This window comes from Clinocottus analis, unplaced genomic scaffold (assembly GCF_023055335.1).
Source record: "Clinocottus analis isolate CAN_PGR_092001 unplaced genomic scaffold, fCliAna1.0.p SCAF_15, whole genome shotgun sequence".
Taxonomy (NCBI): Eukaryota; Metazoa; Chordata; class Actinopteri; order Perciformes; family Cottidae; genus Clinocottus; species Clinocottus analis.
In genome coordinates this window covers 8,745,453-8,764,579 of record NW_027175876.1, presented here as the reverse complement: position 1 = coordinate 8,764,579, position 19,127 = coordinate 8,745,453, and the positions used below count along the sequence as shown (strand labels likewise).

General features: G+C 38.4%; 1 protein-coding gene across 1 annotated transcript in view; it reads right to left on the bottom strand.

The window, feature by feature from the left end:
• The window catches only part of slc35f6 (solute carrier family 35 member F6), a 5,651-nt gene extending 571 nt beyond the window's left edge, over positions 1-5,080 (bottom strand). The window contains exons 1-6 of the mRNA XM_068577206.1: positions 4,895-5,080; positions 2,783-2,855; positions 2,175-2,346; positions 1,746-1,961; positions 1,423-1,533; positions 1-950 (exon numbers count right to left, since the gene is read on the bottom strand). The exon at positions 1-950 is cut by the window's left edge and continues 571 nt beyond it. Of these exons, the coding sequence (XP_068433307.1) occupies positions 466-950; positions 1,423-1,533; positions 1,746-1,961; positions 2,175-2,346; positions 2,783-2,855; positions 4,895-4,971 (1,134 nt within the window). The 5' untranslated portion in view covers positions 4,972-5,080 and the 3' untranslated portion in view covers positions 1-465. The remainder of the gene's footprint in view (positions 951-1,422; positions 1,534-1,745; positions 1,962-2,174; positions 2,347-2,782; positions 2,856-4,894) is intronic.
• Between the last annotated feature and the right edge of the window lie 14,047 nt (positions 5,081-19,127).

The window sequence follows — 19,127 nt, the reverse complement described above, 5'->3', positions numbered from 1 at the left end:
CAAGTGTTTAAGGATGAACTCATATCCGACAGATACTGAAAACTTTAGTACATCGTAGCTACCCTGCATCGTTTTAAGGATGAATAAATATGTGAGAGGGTCCGAAGAAAATGTTGATACTGGCTATTACACATTATGCTTGTTTTTTTTTCATGTTTTCTTCTCCTAACTTGAATTAATTTCATAAAAAAACATGTATTTTAACATAAAAGCTCCATCAGACTGGCCTCGGTTTCTCTGAACAGTTAAACAATTTGAGAACTTCTTTTCTTCCCAGAGATAGAGGAGAAGACGGGTACTACTCATGAACCAAGCTATTCCTTTGAAAGAGCGTGCCCACTCCCACATATGAGATCTGTTAAAAATCGGAGGTGTGAAAAGGACCATATTTAAAAAGAGGCTATCACTACAAGGAAGGTGCAGTGTCTTTGACAGACAGTCCAGTGGACCGGCACGTCTCAGGTTTTAGCTCTCGTCACCGGCCTGCACCCTGCCGTCACCCAGCAGCCTCTCTCTTTCTTCTGGGCTGTCCTCCTCTGTGTTCATCCTGGCGGCGCACCACGGTATCCTGGCCAGCAGGGGGCGGTGCAGTCCATTGTAGAGCGCTGTACCCACCAGCAGCACCACAAAGCCCAGCACCTGCAGGCCTTGAAACTGCTCCCAACCCAGCGCCAGGCTCACCGCCCAGATGACCAGCGTGCGCAGGCTGTCCAGCACCATGCGGGTGGTGGCGCTGATCTCTTTCGTGACGCTGATCCCGGCAAAGTTGAAGAAGGCGATGCTGACGGTGTTGCCCAGCAGAGCCAACAAGATGAGAGGCTCGTGCCCGATCTGACAGAAGGCGTCCAGCGCGTCCTCCAGGACCTGCCGAGGGTTGTTGCCGAAGTCGCCAACATGGATGAAATACATCGGGATGAGAAGCAGCGACAGGACGAAGAACCCAAAGAAACCTGGAAATAGAAAACAGAATTAAACATATGACCGAGGACCGGAGTTCACAACCTTTGTAACTAGTTAAAATAAAGTCTTAGCTTTCATGTACGCGTGTGACCAGTTGAACCAAAGAATGATTCATCCTTCTGTTTTTGCACAAATAAAATGATCAGAAAAATAAGCTTTTTATTTACTTTTACTCTTGACAATAGGGCGGAGAAGTTTGGCAAAAGCTGCAGCTCACCGAGGAGCAGCTGTTTTAATTCTGTGGCAAAAAACAATATTAAATATTTCTATAACTAAAGGGTTAGAAGACAATAATGAAACTAGTCTATCTGTCGCTATCCGACATCTGCAATCCAAAATATTTACTTCTGTTAAAAATAGACTCTTTGTACTCGTGCACTTCTCTGTCCTTGTGCACAAAATGTTACTTTAGGTGTTCCTAAAACAAAGTCACATGTAACTGCAGATGAACAACTGCCGTACCTTCAGTACCAACAGCCCGAAGAGGATGGACATCATGTTTGTAGACAAACTTTTCCTCCAGGACCATCTGCACTGAAACAATGACCTGAGCCAAGATGATCAGAAGGTCTCCTGTAGGACAGAAGAGAGTAGTGCTGTTTTATTTACTGCCTTTAGGAACTGAGGTTGAGGTTGATTTGTTTTTAAACTCTTCGTCATTTTGGTTGATCATTAGAAATCATTTGTGCATTTACTTTTCTTTCCATCATCCTGAAACACAATGGATTGAACACAGAGTGGATTACTGCATATAATGAAGCCCAGAACTTAAATCCCCCCCTCACCTGTGATGATGTCGCTGAGTTTGTGCGTGTCTTGTTTGTTCCCGCTGAAGAAGTCTGCGAGGCCGACTATCACCAGGCCCACGATGGTGATGAGGATGCCGAACCACTGACTGGGCGCCAGGCGCCGCCCCAGGAACGCCACAGACAGCAGACCGGTGAAGATGATGACAGCTCCGCGCAGCATCTGGAAGCTGGACGCACTCGTCATGTTGAGAGCTGCAAAAGAAATACAAATACGTATGCTTTTCTGTCTAAAAATACCTTCTTTCCTTTTAGCGGCACAGAAATAAACAATTCATGCTTCTCAATAAAGCTGAAAAAGTGGTGGCTGCATGAGGGCAGAAATCACCCAAAAAAAAAGAGCTTGTGAGCAAAAGCTGAACGTTTCTGAACATTGAGCAGATAAAAAGGTTTCGAAAAGTCACTTACCAACATACATGAGGGAGGTGGCCAGCATGTCACACATGGCGGGAGGGAAGAAGAGGAGAGGGTTGAAGCTCTGGCCGGGGTTCATCGTGGGCTCCGGCCTTCGTCTGTCATGACAAAGTAAGATGTAGAAGACCACAATGCAGCTGAGCTCGCCCAGAAACATTCCCACCGCCTGCACGGTAGAGAGGGAGGAAGACACAGAGAGGGCACACCAATTAGAGTTGACTTATAGGAAACAGCAGTTGAGATGGTAGACATGTCCAATGACGTCTAAACTGATAACATTTCTAAGAAAGTTTTATTCAATTCAGTTAAATTAGACTGTAGTCAAAATCTGATTACTAGTATTTGTGTGCATGCACACTAACATATTCAGCGTATTGCTGAAATTCTGAATGTATGTTTTCTTTGTTATCTTACATGAGACCAATTTGCACTAAAACTCTTAATACAATTAGAAAAGAATCACCAAGTGTTTAATTCACACAGCAGTACACAACAGGCTTTACAATGTGGTTATTCCATAAAGACTATTCACTTATTGAATATCCAGAACAGTAGAGTGACAATAAGGTGCTACATTATATGATAACAGTTCATTACTTTACCTGTACAAACGGATGACTAAATGGATGTTTGGGGTCATCATGGCAACCCTTCGCAGAGAACATGTCAGCCCATCTGTCAGACAAGAAGACGATATTACAACTTAATTATGGATATTTCACACAACCAAAAATAATAGAAAACAGTCAAATATTGAAGCTAGAACTGCAAAGATAAGTTGAATTAATCAGATCAATTTAGGCTGTGGGAATATATAACTTTAATTTTCAATGTTTCTGACATTTATGAACAAAGAAGTAACCAATTGGTCGACAATAACTTTGTTAGTGTAGAACTAAGATTTGTTTGTTTGGTATTTAGTATTCTTTTACATTACGGCTGCCTTTGATTGACAACCAACTCATAAATACCACTGTGAGCAGAGTTCTGCAGTGAGGGAACATTTTGTTTCACTGTGCTCTCGTAAGAGTTCTGGACTGTTGAGAAGTTAATGAGTGCTTAAATCTTTACAACCCGCTGACCGTCAGAGGAAGCATGACTGACATGTGAGCGTCATGTTTTCTTTAAAATGCAAAGCGAGGGAATATAGTGATGATGCCGCAACTTCTTCAAAACTCAACAGCGCCTGAGCTCAAGAAGGAAACTTCATCCAACTCTGCCAGGACTATTCCTGATTATTCCTGGCTACGCTGCTCGGATTGAGTACCTTGCAAGCGGTGCATGTATGCGTGACAGAAAAGAGGGAACTTGCACCAAAACTATCACTCTACTACAAGCTGTATCTGGTCTCAGCTGAGGGGCTTTAAAGCCAGCGAGGCGGTGCTGTGACGAGGCCGGTGTCAGGTGACAGTGGAACTTTACCCCTTAGTTGCTGCTTTTTTCTAAGCAACATGACACAGCTCGCCTCGCCTGAGACATAAGCACCCACACTGTGATTCATTCAAGATTTTTAGGTGTTTCTTTTTCCGCTGACAAAGCCCACAAAAGGACAGAGAAGTGTGCCAGACAGCAGGGAGCTGACATCACAGATTACTGGGGAAGTTAAAAAAGCTGAATGTCTAGTTTCACTAAAAGAGAAAACCTCTTCCTATCGTGACAATAATGAGAGATGAGTTACATGTATTAGCCATAAATCATTGAAGGTATCACTAAAGAAAAAAACAAAAAATATTATTTTCCAGCTTCTTAAATGTAAAGATGTTTACTTTTTTTTTAGATACTATTTGTCAATGAAAACATATAATTTAAAAAACTTTAATGAAAGGGCATTTTCCCTTTGTTATGCCGTTTTAAAGACTATATTGTATGAAAAAAATAACCTGCAGGTTAAGTGTCATTGAAAGTAGTTGGTTGTTGCAGTCCCTTAATAAATATATGACTGAGGACTGACACGATGGTGGATTCCTTCATCTCAGTCAACATAAAACTAACAATCACCAGTATTGATTCAAAAAAAAAAAAAGATTTAAGTAATTTATCAAGGGACTGTACAACACATCAACTGTTTCCTGCTTCTCTAATGTGACCAGTGTATGCTTTCCTCTGTCCTAAATCCTTGTTAATTTTAAGATGTTATGTCATTAACATTTTTCTTTTTTACTATTTTCTGATGTTTTGAAAACCAAATGATAAAGAAAGTAATAGTCAGCTGCAGATGATACGTGATTTCTCTTTCGTTTGTGTTTACCTGAGACCTACACAGGTTGCACGAGGCCATTACGTCACCTCATCGAACACGAATGCCTGGTTCAGAAAGCCCATGACGATACCGTTGCACAATAGCAAAGACGTTTCATTTTGCAAACCTAAAACGTGAATCATTTGACTGTCCATCCCATCGTGAGCTGCTTCCTGACATTACTATTACCGTGTCAAGAACAGAGATTAAAACGTCTGTCCTCACGCACAACTAACGCTCAATGCGGATGTTTACGTGAAGCTCCCACGACACGAGAGCTCGTTATTGATAATAGCGGCAGTTACCCAATAGCAGCTACAACTAAGTGGACACCGTGATAATACTCAACAACAAACACGCTATCTCGACGAGCTCAAGAGTTAGCTGGTAGTCTGCGAGCTCTCCAACAGTGAAATGAACTTTAACTGCAAACACATGACTCCAGTTGGGAAAACACATCAATAAATGTACTCACTTTGCGGACAGCGTGTTGAGGGAGCCGGTGGTGAGCATCAGTCCCGCGAGGAACAGCTGGTATTTAGTCCACGCCATGCTGCACGGGGAGCGGGTGGACGAGACAAAGACACCGAGGACAGACCACCACCGAGCGGGTTCTTATTTGAAGAGATCCCCGGTTGTTGTTCCCACACTGCTCCGTGGGATCGCCTCTGCCTGTGAAGGTCACATGACCACTCGAGAGTCAGCTGACTACGATGCTGCGTTCAGGTCCGGCCGGAAATGGCCCAATAGCTCAAGGAAGATTAAAGGAGTGACGGATGATTAATCTATTTTTAATGGTCCACTTATGCATGCAACAGTGTGGATTTAGCTAATCAATGCCTTTAGTTTGGAAAGAAAGATACATTGATACAATAATTAAATTATCGAAATAACATCAACAACTAGATAATGTATATGTGTTAATGCTTCATTTGTTGTACAAAAAATACAATGTTTGATTAAGTTTATAAAATAAAGCAAAACTCTGAAATAAATGAATGATCATTTTATTAAACGAGAGGAACTTAACTTGTCCATATTGCTATAGTTTAATACAAAAAAGTCGATGTCGCCTATTTGTGAATTCAATATATAAACGAATATCAAAATAACAAATAGCTGAGGAATAAAATTAATTTCTGACTTGATTGCCAACTGCACGCGACTAATTTTGAACGCAGTACACGTTTATATGATGTGTCACATTTCATTATATATTTACTATATATTTTGTTTAATTTTTTATAAAAATATTTTTTTTAAAGCCTCCTGTGGACAGGTGTTGGAAATTAGCATTTATTAGCAACACAGTGCATCTGTGCATAGATATGTGCTAGAAATTCTAATGGCGGTGTGATGTCCAGCTCAAATAAATAAAGTCAAGTCATGTCATGTGGGACACTGCAGCAGTTATCATCATTTACTTCTGCAGTCTCATCAGGTTATATGAAATATTGCTGCCGTATTGTGTCGTCATTATTTCCCATCTAATGTAGATCTATAGAAATAGTATTTTTTTAATTCCGAGATAAAAGGAGTTTACGAGGGGACCTTTAAAGAATAGGCATCGTACATGAACAGCAGGGGGCGTCAAAGACCGGAGAGACCACCCAGGATAGGAAAGTCATTTCTCCCCTCTGTGGCCTCACTTTGCTTAAAAGTAGAACATACACTCCCTTTACACTTGGGTGCCTTGTGCTTATGATGTCAGTTTTAGGCTTTTCAAAACCTACAAAAAGCTACAACTGACTGTAATATTTTGTTTTAATATTATATATATATATATATATATATATATATATATATATATATATATATATATATATATATATATATATATATATATATATATATATATATATATATATATATATAAATTAAATATAAGAAAACAAAATAATATAAAATACAAAAATTAATTGTTGTCAAGTGAGCACATACATGGCCTACTGTACACACGTCATCTAATCCACATCACCTTCACGATAGAGTTAATCTCTGACATAACCGATGACGCAAAGTTCTTATTTTCCTTTATTGATCATCAGCTGCATTAATGATAAATAATTGGAGTTGTCTGTATTGTTTTTAGCGAAGCATCTCAATGCTTCAAAGACAGCGGCTTGTGTTTGATTTAATAAGACTTTTGATATCTTCTGGCTTTAGTTAAGTTGGTCATTCCTTCAGTACTGGCTGTCCTCTTTTGCTATAAACAGCTGTGGGAAAATCTTAAATAAAGCCAGCCGTGGCCCATCTTTTACACAGCCTGTCATCACTTCAGTCTAATTGATTTTTTTCTTCTAATACTGTAGTTTCCCATGTTTTTACCACTCGTCTGCTGTAGTGACACGAGACAGCTTTTTCTGCTGCTTCCTTTACTCATTTGACTGTTTCTGATGACATCAGTATCATATTGGCTACAACTATTAACCTGTAATACTGCTGCAGCTTCACAGTCCTCCACATACTGTTTACTTCTTATGTTGCTGTGGTCAGCTGGTATACAATGACAAAATATTATCATCAACCTCATATAATATTGATACTTCCATGACCATTGGTTCTTTTACGGCCACGGCACGACCATTACTATGACCGCTTAGGCTTGAATATTTCCTTTAGTGCCACCACAAAATGGATCCCAACATCGTTCATATAATATTATTATATTACACACAGTAAACCAGGGTTTACATTTTCGGTAGTAATTATTAGTGAAGAGAATATAGTATTAGGTGATATCAATATATAGTACAATACTCCAAAACAACTAAACAGTATTGTACTATGAAACAGTTAAAGTATGATACCCCAACATATGTTTTAAATATGGTAATATAATACTCCAAAACATATTAAACTTATTGTACCATAAAATACAAATTAAGAGTATCATCAACACAGTTACAGTGGAGCAGTACTAGTGTTAAAGCTGTGTTACTGTTCAACATCATAATAGTAAAGTTACTGCAAACAAGTGATTAACTTACTGGCAAAGATACAATGAAAAGTCTCACAGATGAGATTAAGGCGTTATCTGCTCTGTGAGTCTTTGTGAAGCATCTCACCTCTCACTGCTGACACAAGCAAAGCCACTTAACATTTATCCATCATAACTCTGTTCAAGTGCTTCTATGAATGCAAACACCTGGGACTGTCTTCTGTCTTCATCTCATGTGTGTCACATGGAAGTAGAACGTGGTCTGTACATCTATAAACCAAACAAAAAAGACAAAGAGACCTAATGACATTGGTGGGCGGATCGATACGTAAAGTATTGATTCCACCAAGAATGGGGTTTGTATATAATTGGGTCAATGTTCAAGAATGACATAATTTTCTCGACACATACATGCTTTTCTTAGTGCACTCTTTGCAGTAAATGTAAAAAAAAAAGGATAAAAGTCGGTGTTTACATGCATGTGTAACAAAGAATAGGAAAGAGAAAGGCCTAATGTTTGGCAAATCACTTGGTGGTCATGAAAATCATCAGATGCATATTTATGAAGCGTTAACTTCTTAAACCATGACAGGATTATCCACGAACAAATTTTAGTCGCTTATGGTAATAAAATTAGTCTTTATGTACACTTTTGTGGTATCGTCCACCTTTCCTATCAGGATAGCCTACTTAATGCAAGAGTAACTATTTATTAAAATGCATGTACTGCAGTACATCTGCTTAACATCATCTTTGATGAACCTTTTAATTCTTTAAATGTGCCCTTGAAGAGTCTGTGGCCTCCATGAAAAAAATATGAGCGCCCATGGAGCATTATCATTTCACGCTGAATGGCCCGGAAACATTTGATTGACAGCCAACCAACCTCCAGTGGCGTGAGGTTGGACCTATGGGAGGCAAAGGTGGCGGGGCAGCACTTTATATGTACACGCAGCTCATCTGAGGCCTCTGACATGTCATATGGCAGGGTCTGCTGAGCACAGGATGGTCACAGCTTGATAAAAAGCTTCATGTGAGAACTGTCCACCTTTCTGACCGCATAATTATTCATGATCACCACTCAGCGTACTTTGCATAGATATATCTGGTTGACCTGTGACATCGTGCTGTTGCATAACATGTGCATCTGCTTGTCCAGAGCAAAATGCAGGACTGTTCACCTAAAGACAAACATAAGCATCAATGTGTTCACAGAGAGGCGTTACATAATCTGCCATAATCTGTTTACCTTTAATTACTTGTTATTTATTTTGAGGCGACAATTTGTAGATACTTTTTCTTTATTGTTAAAATGTTATATGATTGAGAAAGCTGTATTGCAGAGTTATCTGGATTCTTACAATCCAAAACTGCTTTTGATATCTCTCAAACTTGAACAATTCAACTAAATTGACATTTCTGTGTAATCAAATATATAAATTAAATATAACAGTTGATTGTTTTAGTTACATTTTAAAATGTCATCAAAACATTTAAACATCAATTTCTCAATCCTAAATCAGCTGTCCCTGGTTTTAAGCAGTGGTTGCTTTAATACTATTTCATTCATTTTATGGAGTTGTTTTGTTTATAATATAAACCATGAATAAAACCTGATCAGCTCAAAATGCAAGACATAAACTCAAATCTCTGAGGTTCTTAAAACCCCTGAAACAGTGGAGATGAATAATTCAAAAGCCTTACTTATCTCCATTCATTTGTCCTCAAATTTACATCTCAATCAAAATGGACCGGTTTCAAGTGAAACCATGCAGATGCATGCAACTGAAAGCAAGCAGATGACCCATTCAAAGGCTTAATTAACAAGGCAGGTTTACTGTAGAATATGTAATGTGCGTGTGAAGGTCACATGATCAGCTGCTCTCACCTGCAGAGGCAGCTGAACAGCCTGCGGGACTAAAACACTGAAGACATTGCAAAGTAATATAAAAAATGACCATCTGGCCTCATGTGGACTGGTACTTTGGTCAGTGCTGAAAATTCAGAAATTCGCAATTTGAAATTAACGTGCAGCGACAAAAATGTTTTGGGATCGCAGAGTTTGAAATTTTAAAAACACACACAAATAAATAAATAAAACATATTTTGTTTAAGATGAGAAGGTCTATTATGTCATATGAAGAAAGTAAATCATGTTTCAGCTCCTTTGCTTAATGCAAAATCCTTTCTGTCCCATGACACTAAATTATATGGAAATTAATACATGATCCAAACATTAAACCGGTAAAATGTTGTCCTTCAAATGCAGAACAGCTGGCATCACAAGATATTTAGTTTGTATTACCCCCAAATGATTATCTGTCACTTCTGCACGAACTCATGTCATTGACTGTGCCCAGAAAGATATGAAGTTACACAGGACCTAAGTAAACGCTGACGTGATGTTCAGGGCTAAAATATGTTTAAAGATTCTGGCCATTAGGACATCTTTAGTCGTTTTCATCACAATTTATGATCGGAAACCATCAGCTGATCACTTTCAGATGTTTACATTCACTCCGTGACTGCAGTTGAGCCTTTCCTGTTGAAAAGGTGGCTCACCCTTACTGGAATCGTTTATATTGTTTTACAACACTGACATTTATTGCATGAACTCTTCATTTCATAATAGAATAAACAACATGCCAAACAAACTACCATGAACTCTGGAGACACAAAGCAAAACTTCCAGGCAGAGCTATGATTACGTGCAAGAGGAAGGACAGGAGCCAGCTATTCATTCAGAAATGAAAGTCAAATTAGGAATGTAAATCCTTAACCAACATGTATATAGGAAACTCACATTTCTAAGAGGTTTGAGATTCAGTTGATTGAGATATTATTCACCATTGTTCCATGACACAGCAGGGCTCGCAGCCATGGTGCGGTCAGGAGCTGAGTCCATATTTGGCCACATAATACAAGGACAGAGTCTCCTTGTGTGAGGGTGAGATGTAACCGCTGGACTGTCGATCCACCTAACCTCCCAAAATAAAGATTGGTCCGATTTAAATGCTTTATTATGTTTTATTGACATACAATGATAGATAATTTATTTAATTTAACAACAGCAAATCCTTAACCAAAACTAGAATTAAAGTAAAAATACAACCATCAGATGAAAATCATTACAATACAAAATACAATACAAAAGTATTACAATCAGTCTCTGTTGCAAAAAAAAAATTATTAAAAAGTCCTAAACTGCATGTTTTTTTCTTTATGATTGACACAACCTGCAGGTTGCAACCTTAGATCCTGTACTGGAACTTTACTGTTGGCTTTGCAAAACGTTAATAAAACAAATTTGTTATGCTGTGTATCTTAAAATATGACACAATCTCTGACGCAGACAGGCCTGACCTGCGACCCGCTGTCCCCCTTGTCCACTCGTCTTCTCCGTATTATCCACTGTATCAGCAACACACCAGGACAGTAACTGTCGCTGTCGTGATTCTGCATCAGCTGCTGAGGGCTGTCATTGGTTACGCAATCGCTCTCCAGCGGTGCTCAATGTTCTCGCTGCAGAACCTGCTCTCTCTTTTAGTCCCTGGATGGAGACAAGAGGACATCAAACACACACGGCAGAGTCATTATTGAGTCGTTTGCACCTTTGAGTGTTCCCAGTACAGGAGGCCTAAAATGGACAGGATTATTAAAACATAAAAGAAAAATCCACCTGGGATTACTGGTTTGCTATTCACTTTTCTTTCACATTGAGCCCATTCAATATTAATGTAAAGCCCTCAGAAGTGAGGTTATAGTTAAGGAACAGATAGGGAGGAGAGTATGACCATTAAAAATCTTTGCAGAAACGAGGGTCTGACTGTATTGGGAGAGCGTGTCAAGGTATTTTATTTCTTTCTTCACTCATTTTCATACTTTCTTTCATCCTTCAATTGTGAGATTTAGTGAAAAAAAAGATACAACTTGTTTCACAATTGATGGCTTTTATGCCAGTTCTGCACATTTTCAATCCATGGGTGATTTGAACTCACACATTTTAAGGTCGTCCTTAAACTTGAACTGCATCTGCACTCAAATGTAATAAATATCATATTGCACATAAAACCACAGTCTCTAATGAATAAAACAAAAGCTGACCAACAACAGCGATATCTTCTTATAAAATGGCTGGAATATTTTGTGAGCATGCTGCTTATGTTTCACATGGTAAAAGATGCGACATGTTTTAGTTAGATCCAAGATTTATTTTTTATCCACTTTTGATTAACTATTGTTAAATTATACAGAGTTATACCAAGTATTAAGTTATGGTACAAACAAAACAGAATTCAAGTTGTGGTGAGTCTTGCTACTGAAGCATAAGGTCTTCCCAGCACAATACTTTACATATTTATCTTTTGGAATTTACTGTTTAAAATGTTTTGTTTCAGTTTATTTTTGTAAATTATTTTTTTTTGGTCTCTTTCAAGTTGTTGTGGGACTATGACTGTAACTTTTCTGTTGAGTTCATTTAAAAAGCACATGTACATTTCATTATTTTTCATTGATTCATACATTTCCCTCTGGTAAAGAACGATTAGAAGATTTCTTGTGCCACTGTTAGGATTTTGAGTTTGATTCTTTAAATTGATGTCATGATGCTTTTAATGCAAAGTATTTTCTATTGCTATTTCTAATTATAGAAAGCTATAGGGCTATCTTGAGATCTTTCCACAGTTGCCACTTACTGAAATCTTTGCTAAAGATCTCAAGACTCTGACTGCCCATTATTTCTGAGTATGGGTTAATAATGGAGCCTTTATTATATCAATCAGTGGTACATCAGTGGTTTTGGTCTTAATAATATCGTTAGGGTAAGATAATTGTGATTGTGAGTACAAAAACCAGATGATTATCAATAGTGTTAATACCATCATTAATCCCTCAACATTACATTTTGCAGAATGTCCCTTTCTTTGTTATGTATGGCTTTCACAACAATCACTTCAGCTCATATCTCATATCTGATTATCTAACAGTTGAGGAGCTTTGTGACATTACCAGGGTGTGCGGGGGTACGGAAAGCCTGGCAAATTTTCCTGCAGATCTTCTTGGAGGACACCTAATCACAAGTGACACAGGAGCAGCACTGCAGATTTGATGTTAATCCATGCTGAAGTCAGAAACATTTCCAAGGCTCTCAGCGGTTCTTTCTAGATAAAAGGGCACAATTGAAATTGTGCCATGGCGGGTGCGATGTGATACCTATTTCAATCATTTACACACACCTTAGGCGGAGAAGTAAGGAGTCAAAAACCTGGACTATGCTGCCCAGTAATTTACTGTCAAACTTTGAGATCTGCCACAACACACAGCAGGTTGTATTTGTTGCTCGACGTATTGAATATTAATAAACTGGTTCTCTGACAAAATGCATGTTACAACACAGGGCATTGATACATCTTAAAGAGCCACACTTTGACTACATCTAGACATTTGAGCGCACATCATAAAAACAAGACATGTCACATGGATGTTGGAAAATAAAGAATGGAACACAAACACAATGACCTATTTCTTTTTTGGCTGTCAAAGCAGAGCTGAGCCTACAGCGTTGACATAATATGACAGAGTCTTCCTGAAGCTCTGACTAGTCTGGGAAAAGATGGTGTTGCTTTTTCAGTTTGAAATCAATGCGTTGCGACGTTGGGAAAAGAACAAGTATCTGAAGGAATAGGTAGGAAGAATATGAAATATATTACAATAACAATGGTGCTAATAAAATAAGGAGTGAAAAGATAATGAATGACAGTGAACTTAAATTCTTTAATTTATTCCTCAGCAGATTTAACTCTGAATAGAAATCATGAATGTTTGAATGACTGTAAGGCATCTGAACTGTACTTTAGTCTGCAGATTGTGTTACTGCTGGACGTGCAGGTTGTTTGATGTCTGATGGCTGTGATGCTCTCTTTTGATTGTCCCTCTGCAGAGCAGCTCTATCTAATCAACCTGGCAAACCTCCACGTTAGTCACGTATTACTTCTGATCTGACCCTCTGATGATCTAACACCAGATGAGCTTTTTGAAGTTTCACGTCTTTCCACCAGGTTTGGTCTGCTCAGACGAAGGATGTCTTACATGGCAGAGCATTTACAGATGGAAAAAGTAACACAGTTTATCGTGTAAATAAAAGACCAGTGAATGCTTAGAACAAAGAGCAGCAGCACACGCACTCCTTTGACCGTTTAATTGCTTGTTCCCTGGAGTGTACACACTTTCAGTCTTTGAAGACGTTTTAATGATTTGCAGTTGCATTCGTAGGCTTTCCAGGACTGCTTTACTGACTCTGGAGGGAGATTTTGCTGAGTGATGAATTCACTTAACCATACAAATTCTGATAAAGCTTTACAACAATATGACCGGTGCTAAAATCTTTTTACAAAATATATATTTCTACTCAAGAAAATATTATTGTGTCATTCGTCATTAATGCATTACTAGAACATACATGCATCCAGGCCTTTAGTTTTAGGTTTTGGCCTTTGTCCCATTCAAAAGCTCGCGTCCCCTTGACACTTGTTGCCAATTGTGACCAATTCAAGACCGATTATGTTTTGTATAAATTGAGAAGTAGAATGATCCAGTTATTCACTAACGGAAAATAAAAGAGGAAAGCCCAAAACATTTCAAGTGGAGCAGAAATACGTTTTTCTACTTTCCTATCTATGTTGTCATCTGTTGTTCTGCGGCTCCCAAAGGTTGGGACCTTTATTACGACTAACATGATTAATTAGGGCAGCTGAGGCTCAGGAGGGACAGCGGGTCATCCATTTCTCACAGGTTCTTGGCTCAATCCCGAACTCCTCTTGTCCACATGTGTCTTTGAGCAAGATATTAACCCCAAGATTGTCCTGGTAGCCAGGCTTGTGTTTTGTATTAAGTGAAGGCTATTTATTTATAGTGCAGCTATAAAAGAATATGTTTTTAATTATTTATTTATTTTTAAAGATAACCAAATGTAGTGGATTTAAACTAGTTTCTGGCTCAAGGAAATTGACACCTATAATTAAGCTGTCTTATGTTGGTCACAGACTGGAGCTCATCGGTCTCATAGCTTTACAGCTCCTCTGCAGCACATCAGGGATGACAGTGAAATCAGTAACATGGCTCCTGGTATGATTCTGCATGATCTCACTATAGTGTTCCCGTTTCTTCTCGTATGAGCTGACGGCATCAACTGATCAGAAGAACATCTCGCCAAGTGCCAACAGCCTGTTTGGCCACAAAGCTGGGTTCATGTCTGGAGCCATGCAAGCAGAATAATTACAGAGGAGATGGGAGGTGGTGGTGGTGGTGGGAGGAGGGGGAGAGAGAGAGAGAGAGAAAGAGAGAGAGGAGGCGTGCCTGCAGAGCCGGGGGTCACTGTTATGTAACACCATTAATGTCAGACCATCACAAAAGACCCTTGCCAGGATCCCTGTTGCTGGATGCCATTTTCTCTTTACATTAGCTAAAATGACGCCATTACACAGCCGATCTGAAACGTGGAAGCGAGATGCCTCCATGTGTCCAATTGATACAGGGGTAAAATGAAGTATGGAACAAGGTCAGTGTGGTCTGACATCTATGGAATTGTTTTTTATTTTTTTTAAGTTGGGTCATTAAACCATTCAATCTGTGTAGCACTTATTTCTAATGGATTTTTTTACACCGCATGTGCATGCAAATTCCTCCTGTGATCACTCTGACATTTCACAAATAACATAAAAACAGAGTTAAATAAGAGATAAATATCCATTAAGACAAAAATCCCAAATATTCAACTGCTACAGGGAGAGAAAAGCTGCAGGTGTTACCTGGAGAAAAATTAAAGAAGGTATTCTCTAATCTTGGTCTTTAAATGTCATCAACTAGTGAAATGAGGCAATATGTGTGCACACATTGCCTCATTTTGACTTCCAGCCCACATCCAAATTGTCATTATATATTTTAGTTGTAATGGATGTGGTTGATTAACTAGCTGCCAACATGAAACAACTGTCTGAGCTTGATGTCAGCAGACAGTTGAATGGTAATGCTGACTGGTAACTAACATAAGTTAACTCTTCTGTCACAACTAAACAATGTAGAACAAACTACCCATATACGTTAAAGGAATAGTTCAGAATTGTGGGAAATATATTTGCTTTTTTTCCTTGATTTAAATGAGACGATTGAAACCACTCTCACGCCCGCACAGTAAATATGAAGCTACGGTGACTAGCTACTTAGCTTAGCTTTGCAAAAAACATCTTGTCTGGCTGCTGTAGAATGAAGAATGAGAGGATCAATCTTCTTAACAAAATCAATCATTGGATGGTGTTTCTTACTTGTCATGGAGATGGTTTGGTTATCATGTATGACACTTAAAAACTTACAGGTGACAACACTTAGTGTGACCTTTACAGAAAGTACGTATTTGCTGTCAATCTCAACAAAGCAAATAGCGATGGGAAAGCATTATTTTGACGTATCGATTGGTAATGCCCACCATCGTGCTTTCTTCAGGAGAGACGGTTTTCAGCACATAAAACGACATTTCCTCTCTGTGTGATTAACAACAGAGAGTGGAGCATCCTCTCCTGAGAGAAAGGTCCTGATCGTATTTTGAGTTTCCTGTGAAAAAATATTTTGCTTAAAGCAATGCAATAGGATTTAGGTGTGAGAGGAACTGAATAGTGGAGATTCAGAAGTGGAGGCTGTTGAAAGACTAGAAACCATCATCCACTAAACAATCAATGTCATCCTCTCCACTTTCATTTATTCCTGAGAATATGCTCTGCTGACTTTGAAAAGGACTCATCCAGAGATTGTGGAATAATAACTGCGGGTTCTACAAGTTGCCAATCTTAGGAGACAAAATTAGAGACAGGAAAGGCTTGAACGAAATATATGAGGAGGTGGTTGAGTGTTTGCAAATGTTGCAGGAAAAACTATGATGGAGAATTCACACATTTTCAGGCAGTCAGATGCTGTGTGATGAGTGTAGTGTTTATGTTCCTGCCAGCCCCTTTTAACCTCTTTGTTAAGTTACAATCACTTGTGTGACTTCTTCCCTAAAAATAAATGCCTAGATTTGACAACATGCTCTTTAGTTGCTGTTGTCCTCTAACAAGATACAGCTGGTTATTGGTGAGTTGTTTTTTTATTCTGTTGGAGAGAGACTGCTCTATTTACTGTACTTTATGGATTCGTCCACTTATCTTGCACCTCTAAGAATATTTACTTTTATCTGAAATGCCTGAGGAAGACTAAAATGTACAAAACATTCATGTCTTTGCAATTCATATAAATGTGTCACCAACCTCTTCTTTTAGTTTAACATGAGCATTACTTAAGATAGAAAATCTCTTCAGTTTATTTTGTAATGCTTGGCTAACCAAGCATGAGGGATTGCGCGCCGCATGTCAGATGTCATTTGTGTCCTGAAACTCATAGATCCATGCATTTTCTGTAGTTTCTCATAACACATGTCTCTAAAGAAGTCCTTATCAGTGTCTTTAATTAAGAATGACATGTTGGGGTGTTGGGATGGCGCTAAAAAACTTGGATAAATAATACAGAACCAAAATACCGAAAATATTAGAGATTAAATAAACAAAACCATCAAAAACATTCGTCTAGATGTTTTTAAGTATTGTTTTGGGGAATTTAGAAAAGAACGAGAAGTTTCCATTGAAGTGCACAAACATTTTTTTTTCTTCAATTTTAGTCAAGGTTTTTTCACTCAAATACTAGAAGCAAGCTCAAATCATGGCACTGGCACCTCATAGAGGCACTTCTATGATGATTATTATGGTTACTTGGTGGCTATCAAAAAGGAGATATGGCTCTACTGGGGACGTTCAACTCTTAACCTCTGTATTTTCCAAAACAATAATAATTGGAAAAATAATGAAAGAATATTTTGAAATTTACCTTTTAATTATCTACATCTTGTTTCAATTAAATTATTGTCTTTATTTTTAATAACTCACATTTGCCAAACCGCTCTGGGATTCAGGTCTGAAGCATCCAGGATTGTCTTTCTTAATCTTAGTTCATACTTTGGGTAACCATTTGTGCAGAACCAAACATGTAACAGAACCACAATCATTGGGTTTGACTGAATAAACTGGAATATAAAAATGTTGTTAATCTGCAGAATAGTGGTATTTAAACCTGATACATGGAAAATACAATAGATGCCTGTAAAGAACATAGAAGTGGGCCAAACATGTTTCCCTGGGGAAGGCGATCATCCAAAATAAAAGCCTGCAAAACATATTCCCTGAATGTTGGTCTTGCAGGACATGAACCAATTCAAGCACCAAGAGATACCCAGTCTCAAGTCATTGATTACCACATATGTCAAACATCTTTGTTGGTGTCGGATGAATCAGAACAGCAGATGATGTGAAGATGAAGATGAACTGTAGAGCCCGTCAGGCCTCATGTGAAGCCTCGCTTGCTGAGGGATGAACGATAAGGACATGGAGGTCTCAGCTGATCGCTTCTCCTTGTAAGTGGAGTGGAAGAGTTCATGGTTTGCAGCTATAAAGGTGAGAAAGTGACAGTTATATAATAAACATCATAACATGGTTGAGTAAACTTAGAGTCACCTTGTCCTTACTTTGGTTATGCAATGGAGTACCAAAGCCTCGCTGAAAAGTTAGCCATGATGAAAGCAGCGATGACATCGTGAGTTTTGCTGCAGCAGCGTTCGACCAGGCCACATGGTGTTTGTTTTAACTTCATTTAACTAAATGGATTTCTCTAAAATGTTTCTGTTTCATTTATACAGCATGTTTTATAAATGAAAACGCAGCTTCCTTTGGTTACATGAGCACAAAACCAATCTCGAGTAAAAACAGGAAGTAGAAACGTGTCCAGCAAAAAAAAATATGTAAAAAAATGACTCCTTTGACATAAACACAACAATATTTTTTGAAAGCTCTAAATGTGATCAAAATGCATGTTTTTACAGCGTAATTCTGCATGTTTAATCTGTCCCATGAAATTAAAAAGACATTCTTTATTTAGTTTGTGAAAGTTGTTTTCTCCTGTTGAGTTCCACAGAAGCAATCTGTTGATGGTACAAAGGGCCGAGACTGCTCAGTTCACCTGCAATATTTACAGCATTGAACGTTTTGCTAAACCGCAAACAGCTGTCTGTAATATGCTGAGAACACAACTGAGCCTCGCTGACATCTGAGGAGAAAACTATTCAGAGCTCTTCATTGACTTTGTGTTCAAGGTGCCATGCGCCTCTCTTGAGTCTGCTCGAAAACAGAAAAATAACTAAAAGCTGCTACGTGATGAGATGCAGAGTAAAGAACCCAGAAGTGAGTTTTGATATTCTCCCGAACCGAGAAACAGAGGATACGTGCCTCAGACGTAAGGCATCAGCTGGAAGAAAAGTCAATCTGTGATCCTAACACCCGTTACGTGTGCAACAAGCATTGTGCCAAATGTCATTCTGGTGAATTATTTTTGCGTCTCCAAAATTTCCATTTAGTTTTCATTGACTCTATTTGAACACTCCTTACAGCAGCCTGGATGAGGAGTTAACACTAATGATATCAATTAACGATGGTCAAAATGAAATGAATGTATTTCTCACCAATAATTACAAGATAACAGTGATTAGATCAGTTGACACTCAAATTAATAAACAGTTGTTTTAATTTAAATCATATTTTATTATGACTGAAAAAAACATATGGTAAATAGCCACACACAGCCAACTGCAGTCCCTCTTTTAGTTCATGAGGGATGAACACAAATAACATGTTGATAA